We start from the raw sequence: 10,000 nt of genomic DNA on the forward strand, positions 1-10,000 counted from the left end.
GAGCGAGAAACGGAGCAAAAGAAGAACGTAATGCAGGCAAGTTTTTCAGAAATTTTGAAAACACCTACGTCTGATAAAAATATTCCAAACACATCCACCAGCAAGGTAAAACAATCTTCTGTTGAAGTTGTTTCCAGAAGAAAAAGAGAAAAAACGTCAACAAAGAAAATCACGCGAGATTCTGACGTCAAACAAGCCTCGACGCCGAATGAATCTTCTGACGTCAAGGAACTTGAAATGACGTCACGAAGTCGAAAAAAAAGAAGAAAATATCAGAAAGGAATTCAAGCTTCAAAAACTCACTTTCTTCACCATTCTCGGTTACTGAAACTGAAACATCGTCGTCAGAAGAGGAAGAAAAGGAAGAAGATGAAGGGGACTCTGAACTACCATCCGTGATCATCATTCACGACAGTATCCTGAAAGACATCGACTACGAACGACTGGGAAAGCAACACGGCATGCGTGTGAACGGGAAAAAAGCGGGAAATATCGAAGAAGCGGAGATAGAAATGAAAAACACAAGACAAAAGCCTGAAGCATTCGTTTTCCACACGGGTCTAAACGATATCAGAATAAACTCGGGACAAAAAGCCGCTGCAAAAATGCAAAAACTGATCAAAAATACCAAAGACACTTTCCCCTCCAGCAAAATAGTCATCAGCAAAGTGGCGCCAACAAGCAAAGAAGAACTAAATTCAAAACGTGACGTTCTGAACGCAATCGTCTTCGCCGAATATCAGGAAGACAAAAGTGTCTCGTTTGTGTCCTACAAAGACTTATACGCATTTTCACGAGATGGAGTACACCCAGCCTTGAAAGGAACCGGACACCTCGCGAAGACCTTAGGAAACCATCTCGAAGGCCTTCTATGGAAGACTCAAGGGAAAAAAGGCAAACGAAATGAGAGCTTCAACAATGCATGGAGACATGATCAAAGAAGTCACCCCCAAATGAATGAGCGCTATAACAACACATGGAGACATGACCAAAGAAGTCACCCCCAAATGAATGAGCGCTATAACAACACATGGAGACATGACCAAAGAAGTCACCCCTCAATGAATGAGCGCTACAGCAACACATGGAGACATAACCAAAGAAGTCACCCCTCAATGAATGAGCGCTACAGCAACACACGGAGACAGGACCAAGGAAGTCACCCCCCAATGAGGAGTCAAGGATGGAAGAGAAACTATCCACCGACAAGGAGAGGATGGTTTAACCACCCAAGTTCTTTCACATCATACTCTCCTTACTTCGACCAAACATGAGATATCAAGTACGGACCAACACGACAAGAAACAGAACCAAACAGCTTCATTGTCGAAACTGAAATTAACAAATTCATTGTTTATACTTCATTCTAATTATTTTAGTTATGTTTGAAAAATATTGTTCATCTATTAAACATTTTTCGTGGAACCTTAAAGGAGTAAAAGAAAAAATACACGGAGAGATTGTACACAAGCTGAACGAACAAGACATCCAACAATACATGAATAAATACGACATAGTTTTTATAGAAGAAACTCATCTTGATAAAGAAAATAAGGACAATATTTACATCACTGGGTTTGGTAGGGGACAACATTTTATAAGACCAAAAAGAAAAAAAGCCACAAGTGCATCAGGAGGAATCAGTCTATTTATTAAAGAACATTTACAACAAAAAATTACCATATTACCAAGAAGTAATTGTGACATTGTGTGGTTACAAATCAAAAACAAGAATACTAGAGGAGCAGATTTGTTCATAGGCTGTGCATATATACCACCTGAGACGTCTTCATTTGGAAGAGAATTCACATCAAAAGTGTGGGACAAACTTGAAGAAGACTTAGAAGAATTATCGTCGAAAGGCTCCGTCACACTATGTGGTGATTTTAACTCAAGAACTGGTGATCTCCAAGACTATATTCCTTCTGACAAAGATGTATTCAAGTACCCTTATGAACACTTTACTAACTTAAATAGGCACTCGTCAGACAAAGTCGTTCAGAAGTATGGTAGAAGGTTAATCGACTTATGTTTACATAATAACATGAATATACTGAATGGGAGAGCTCTTGGTCGCTATACGTGTTATACACCACACGGATGTAGTGTAGTTGACTACTTCATATGTTCACAAGAAATACTCAAAGAGGTAATTTACAGCTCCCATGGGGTCGCCTTCACGCGGCGGGAGTGTTATCACCAAGCTACCCCACCCCTTTATTTCTCTTCTTTTGTCTTATTTCTGCCTTACCAGTCCTTTCACCTATATTTCCTTCCAAGAAAACTCTCCCTACTATTCCCTGCAGTTTTCCAATTCTTTTCTTGTTGTCTTATTTCTACCTGACTGGATCCATCACCTTTATTTCACTTACCAAAAGTCTTCTTTTCCACATCCTTATTTCTCTGCACCCCGCATGTCGTATGAGGCGACTAACGGATTCTGTTTCTCCTTTAACCCTTGTTAAGTGGTTCTTGTATAGAATATAGTCGATGTTTGTAAAAATTTTAGTCAAGCAGTATGTAAGAAATGTTTAGTCCTTTGTACTGGAAACTTACATTCTCCCAGTAAGGTCATATATTGTACTACGTTGCAAGCCCCTGGAGCAATTTTTTGATTAGTGCTTTTGTGAACAAGAAACACTTAACAAGTGGCTCTATCCCATCTCCCCCCTTTCCCCTATCCCATCTCCCCCCTTTCCCTCGTCGCGATATAACCTTCGTGGTTGAAAACGACGTTAAACACCAAATAAAGAAAAGAAAGAAAGAAAGGTAATTTACATGAAAGTACATAACTTACAAATATACTCAGATCACTGTCCATTGGAAATGAAAATTCAAATACCATTTATTGATACAACTATTAACAACAACAAATCAACAGAACGAAACAAATATAACAGTTTTTTCCAAAAATGATGAAGAAATCATAACCGAAAAATATCAATGGGATTGTAAATCTGAAGATATTTTCAAAACATATCTTGACAAGCAAGATATGAAAAACAAATTAAAACTCATACAATTAGATATTGATAGAATAAAACATAATAATGGAAATATTACTGCAGAAGATGACATAAACTATTTAACAGATGAAGCTCATCAAAAAAAGCAAACACAATCGAAAAAATAAAAACAAAAGGTGGTTTGACAAAGAATGCTATTTACAGAGAAGAGAATTAAAATCGTTATTAAATGCATTAAATAGACGCCCTTATGATAAAAACTTATGTCAAAAATATTACGCTATACGAAAAAGATATAACTCAAACATAAAGAAAAATAAAAATATTTTAAAGAATAAACTAGTAACAAAATTAAATAATAATTTCAACAACGACCCCAATGAACTATGGAAAACATTGAAAGAGTTAAGATCTATGGAAGACAGTAACAATAACACAACATATACAGTAAATCCAATGAAATGGATGAATCATTTAGACAAATTAATAAGCATGGAAACTAAAGTCACAGAAGAAAGAAAGAAAACAATTGCAGAAGAACTAAGTAAAATGGAAAATAATGATAATATACCTATGTTAGACGATCCAATAACAGAAAAAGAAATAAGACAAGAATGCAAATTACTAAAACCAAAGAAATCGCCAGGTAAAGATAAAATTACTAATGAAATCATAAAGGCTAGTCTAAATCACACTATCAAAATATTAAAAGATATTTTTAATATGATTTTGAAAACCGGAAACTATCCTAAAGAATGGAAAACTGGAATAAGTGTAGCAATATATAAAAAGGGAGACCCAATAGATCCAGGAAACTATAGAGGTATAACCTTAAGTAGCAATTTAAGTAAATTATTTTGCAAACTAATAAATTCAAGAATGGCACAATACCTTGAAAAAAACAACATTTTGATAAAAGAACAAGCAGGATTTCGTAAAGGATACAGAACTAGCGATCAAATATTCATTTTAAAGAAAATAGTAGATGATATTATAAAGGTAAAAAATGGAAGACTTTATGCTTGTTTTGTTGATTTCCAAAAGGCGTTTGATAATGTTTGGCATGAAGCCCTGTTATTTAAAGGCATAGAAAGCTGATGACTATTCACGCTAATTGCTTTACCCACAGCTGGAGACATGCTAAATTAAGTTCCCTGCAAGATATTGTGGTCTAGGACCCCTTAAATGTTGAGATATTTGAATTTTTATTTTGATCTAGATCGTCCTATTTATAGATTTGCCAACAGAGGAAACGTTGACGCAAGGGAAATAACTCTGCGTCTTTGTTGACATCCTCACTTTTTCAGAGGCTAGAACAAGCTGTAATGCATGTATATGGTCCGCGCATTGCGACATATCGTCATTATATGGCCTTATGATGCATTTGACATCGATTGTGGGCAAACTACACATCGTAAACACGGGAGCGAGTTAGTAAGCCTTTAAGTTACGTAAGGTTGGAATCAGAGGAAAATGTTATAAAATTATAGAAAACATGTACAACAATACAACTGTGTGCACACAAATGATAAATGGATATTCCCATGACATAACAGTTAAAAAGGGAGTACATCAAGGAAATACCCTCAGTCCAACTTTGTTTAATATATTTATAAATGACATAGTTAAAGATATGCCAGATTTTGATTCACCTTCTATCAAAATTAACTCAAACGATAAAATATGTTTATTATATGCCGATGACATGGTTATGTTATCAAAGACAAAGGTGGGCATACAACAAAAATTGGATTATTTAGACATGTATTGTCATAAATGGGGATTAGAAATTAATAAAGATAAAACTCAGATGGTGGTTTTTTGCAAAATAACCCCTAAATAAAGACAATATTCAAATGCGGTGAAAATATAATCAAAACAACCGACCAATACAAATATTTAGGCATGATATTTAATCAAAATGGTAAACTAACTTTGGCGCAAGAACATTTAAGTAAACAAGGAAATAAAGCAGCATATTCTCTTCGAAAAACATTTAGAAATGAAAATGTGCAAATTGATACAATATTTCATTTATTTGATTCATTGGTTAACCCCATTTTAACATATGGAGCAGAAATTTGGTTCCCTAACATGTTCACGAGCGAAAACGATACCAATGACATTGAAAACTTTTTTAAAAGATGTATTTCGAATGAATGTCTTCACGAATCTGTCCATGTTAAATTTTGTAGATTTATTCTTGGTGTGCACAAAAAAGCCATGTGGATTCCAGTTTTAGCAGAAATAGGAAGATTTCCTTTAGGACTAAACATGTTATCACAAAGCATATCGTATTGGGCACATATTTTGAAAACGGAGAATAAATCACTTATTCATCAAATATATGAAGAAATGTTAAACCAAGCGCCAAAAAATCCGTGGCTGACTTTCATCAAAGAGCTTTTGTACAAAATAGGTTTTAAACATGTATGGCTTAATCAATATACATTTGACATCGGTAAACTACAAAACGCCATACAAGAAAAGTTAAGGATTAACTACATAAAGTTTTGGGAGAAAATTAAATGTGAAGGTCGTCCAAGGCTGAAATTTTATTCCTCTGTAAGCAAGACATACGAAGTTCAGCCATACCTTATAAGCATTACGAATATCAAGCATAGACATTTACTGAGTAAATTAAGGACAAGTACACACTCTTTAAAAATTGAAACTGGGAGACATAATAACATACCAAGAGAAAATCGTTTATGTAATAAATGTAACGTTATTGAAGATGAAATTCACTTCCTAGACGGATGTCAAAAGTTCACTGAACTGCGAAATGATTTTATAAAGGATCTATCAAATATAGATATAAAGTATTCCAACAATAAACCTAGTGAAGTATTTTGCGAAGACAGAATACAAATTCGTCTGGGAAAGTTTATTTCAGATAGTTTTAATCGCTCTTTGTGTCAATAACCAATTTGGTTTCGACAATAAAATATATTCTATTCTATTCTATTCTATTCTATTCACACACACACACACACACACACACACACACACACACACACACACACACACACACACACACACACACACACACACACACACACACACACACACACACACAAAGTAAGGGAACAAAACTTAAACAGAAGAACACACACAGACACACAGACACACAGACACACAGACACACACACACACACACACACACACACACACACACACACACAAAGTAAGGGAACAAAACTTAAACAGAAGAACACACACACACACAGACACACAGACACACACACACACTCACACACACACACACACACACACACACACACACACACACACACATGCACATACACACACACACACACACACACAGAGTCCACACAAACAAAAGACTTCTTAGTAAACATGTCGAAGAAATAGCTTTGAAGATACGACATAGTGCCGCCTCAACTATCTATGAAACACAAAAATAACTTCCTAAAAAAAAAAAAGAGAAAAAATCGCGCGCGATGGCCTTTAAAAACGTCGTTTTTCATAGAAATCTGTTTGATAGATTTTAAGAATTGCATATCGATTAATCATGCAATTAAGTGTTGGCTAAATGAATCAATGAGGGCCGACTATTTAGAAGAAAACAAAATTGAACGAATACTTACAGTCTAGCCAAAGCGATTGAAGATTCCACCGAGTCTGCTGTACCCCACTGACGGAGACCTGAACAATGCAGAAGTGCGAACGGGCTGGGCAAAGCCATTGGTTCTGAGGTTGAGGGATGAGCTTCCGAGTCCTCCTTGGACGCCGCCGTAACTTTGGACGCCTGCTACCTGTGTTCTTCCTGTGCCATATCGTGAGCCCCCGGTTCCTGTGCCAACCTGTGTGCGACCAGGCAAGCCTGCCAGTCCCCCAAGGGCGGTGCCACCGGTTCCTGTGCCATATCGTGAGCCCCCGGTTCCTGTGCCAACCTGTGTGCGACCAGGCAAGCCTGCCAGTCCCCAAAGGGCGGTGCTACCGGTTCCTGTGCCATATCGTGAGCCCCCGGTTCCTGTGCCAACCTGTGTGCGACCAGGCAAGCCTGCCAGTCCCCCAAGGGCGGTGCCACCGGTTCCTGTGCCATATCGTGAGCCCCCGGTTACTGTGCCAAACTGTGTGCGACCAGGCAAGCGTGCCTGTCCTCCGAGGGGTGTGCCACCGGTTCCTGTGCCATATCGTGAGCCTGCGAATCCTCCTGTGCCAAACCGTGTGCGACCAATCAAGCCTGACAGTCCCCCAAAGGCGCTACCTCCTGTGGCATACGGTGTGCGGCTAGCCAAGCCTGTCAGTCCTCCAACGGTGTTGCCCCTGGGTCCTGTGTTGGGCCCTGTGCCATAGCCGCCGCCGGGCTGTCCTCCTACGGTGTTGCCCCTGATTCCTGTGTTGGGCCCTGTGCCATAGCTGCCGCCGGGCTGTCCTCCTACGGTGTTGCCCCTGATTCCTGTGTTGGGCACTGTGCCATAGCTGCCGCCGGGCTGTCCTCCTACGGTGTTGCCCCTGATTCCTGTGTTGGGCACTGTGCCATAGCTGCCGCCGGGCTGTCCTCCTACGGTGTTGCCCCTGATTCCTGTGTTGGGCACTGTGCCATAGCTGCCGCCGGGCTGTCCTCCTACGGTGTTGCCCCTGATTCCTGTGTTGGGCACTGTGCCATAGCTGCCGCCGGGCTGTCCTCCTACGGTGTTGCCCCTGATTCCTGTGTTGGGCACTGTGCCATAGCTGCCGCCGGGCTGTCCTCCTACGGTGTTGCCCCTGATTCCTGTGTTGGGCACTGTGCCATAGCTGCCGCCGGGCTGTCCTCCTACGGTGTTGCCCCTGATTCCTGTGTTGGGCACTGTGCCATAGCTGCCGCCGGGCTGTCCTCCTACGGTGTTGCCCCTGATTCCTGTGTTGGGCACTGTGCCATAGGTGCCGCCGGGCTGTCCTCCTACGGTGTTGCCCCTGATTCCTGTGTTGGTCACTGTGCCATAGCTGCCGCCGGGCTGTCCTCCTACGGTGTTGCCCCTGATTCCTGTGTTGGGCACTGTGCCATAGCTGCCGCCGGGCTGTCCTCCTACGGTGTTGCCCCTGATTCCTGTGTTGGGCACTGTGCCATAGCTGCCGCCGGGCTGTCCTCCTACGGTGTTGCCCCTGATTCCTGTGTTGGGCACTGTGCCATAGCTGCCGCCGGGCTGTCCTCCTACTGTGTTGCCCCTGATTCCTGTGTTGGTCACTGTGCCATAGCTGCCGCCGGGCTGTCCTCCTACGGTGTTGCCCCTGATTCCTGTGTTGGGCACTGTGCCATAGCTGCCGCCGGGCTGTCCTCCTACGGTGTTGCCCCTGATTCCTGTGTTGGGCACTGTGCCATAGCTGCCGCCGGGCTGTCCTCCTACTGTGTTGCCCCTGATTCCTGTGTTGGGCACTGTGCCATAGCCGCCGCCGGGCTGTCCTCCGCTGCCGGGCTGTCCTCCTTGGGTGTTGCCACCGGGTCCTCCGTTATACCCTGTACCACTGCCAGAGCCTCCTGCGTTATATCCTGTGCCACTGCCAGAGCCTCCTGCGTTATATCCTGAGCCACTGCCGGAGCTTCCGGATCCTGAGCCACTGCCAGAGCCTCCTGTGTTATACCTTGAGCCACTGCCAGAGCTTCCTGTGTTATACCTTGTGTTACTACCGGAGCCTCCTGTGTTATACCCTGAGCTACTGCCAGAGCTTCCGGATCCTGAGCCACTGCCAGAGCCTCCTGTGTTATACCTTGTGTTACTACCGGAGCCTCCTGTGTTATACCCTGAGCCACTGCCAGAGCTTCCGGATCCTGAGCCACTGCCAGAGCCTCCTGTGTTGTACCCTGTGCCACTGCCAGAGCTTCCGGATCCTGAGCCACTGCCAGAGCCTCCTGTGTTATACCCTGTGTTACTGCTAGATCCTCCGGACCCTCCTGTGCCACTTCCGGAGCCTCCTGCGTTATAGCTAGTGCCATTTCTGGAGCCTCCTGTGTTATACCCTGTGCCATTGCGAGATCCTCCAGATTCTCCTGTGCTATACCGTGTGCCGTTGCGGGTACCGTTGTTCGTGCTGTTGTATCTCCATTGCTGATTATTTCCAAAGCTGTAGTCCACAGCCAAGGCTGGCACCAAGGCCGCCAAGAAAACCAGGACAGTAGCGACTCTCACCATGATGGTTGTTCAGCCTAATGCAAAGAGAAAGTGATGGGAAAGAAGACCCAATTAGCCGGGATAAAAATAAAACCAATTGTACGAGATATGAATTGTAATACACAACTAATGCATCACTGGATTGTTATGAATTCGTAACGACATTGTAGATAGGTCGGTATTTTATTGGCTGTGTTTCCGATGGAAACTGTGATATATAATAGTAAACTTATTACAATATGGATTTGCAACTGATTGAAAAGAATAATGTCCCAAACATGCCGAATAATATGCTATGTACAGAAAGGCGTAATTAATTTATATAATATGTTGAGTGCTCTGAGCATTTTGAATCGAAATATCCTAAAAGGAATAGGCCTAGAAATTGAATTATGATATAAAATGTAAGATTGTTTTGTTTTTGTTGAATATATAGAAATTAAAGACGTAAGATAAAATGACTGCATGTTAAAATTATTGTTATATCGACGGCAATGAATATTTTGTATCTGAAATTTTTTTTTTTTTTTTTTTAGCAGAGTAGTATTTAACCTTTATTTTCGCATTCAAGAGACATTTTGACATATTTTAGGAGAATTTAAGTCAGTTTGTTTCTAATTTACATATTGTTAACAAATTGTACTATAACTTGGGATTAAGACATTTATCTAAACTGATCAAACATATTTTTTTCATTCTTTTTATTTTGGAAAACAGTGTAGTTTTCGTTGTAAACTTATTTACAGGGGATAGGCGCGTTTCAAGATTTTCTGAGACACACAAATGCAATCGAATTACATATTTCAAAACTGCAATTTCTCTTTCTCTCTCTCTCTCTCTCTCTCTCTCTCTCTCTCTCTCTCTCTCTCTCTCTCTCTCTCTCTCTCTCTCTCTCTCTCTCTCTCTCTGTCTGTCTGT

The 10,000-nt window shown here is 41.3% G+C and overlaps 1 protein-coding gene across 1 annotated transcript; it reads right to left on the reverse strand.

Annotated features, from left to right (window-relative positions):
- Positions 1–6,580: 6,580 nt before the first annotated feature.
- On the reverse strand, positions 6,581–9,103 carry LOC138977212 (uncharacterized transmembrane protein DDB_G0289901-like). The gene has a single exon (XM_070350116.1). It carries the CDS (start codon positions 9,101–9,103, stop codon positions 6,581–6,583), a length of 2,523 nt encoding a protein of 840 aa, XP_070206217.1.
- Positions 9,104–10,000: the final 897 nt, after the last annotated feature.

The sequence above is a fragment of the Littorina saxatilis genome, linkage group LG9 (genome assembly GCF_037325665.1).
Source record: "Littorina saxatilis isolate snail1 linkage group LG9, US_GU_Lsax_2.0, whole genome shotgun sequence".
NCBI lineage: Eukaryota > Metazoa > Mollusca > Gastropoda > Littorinimorpha > Littorinidae > Littorina > Littorina saxatilis.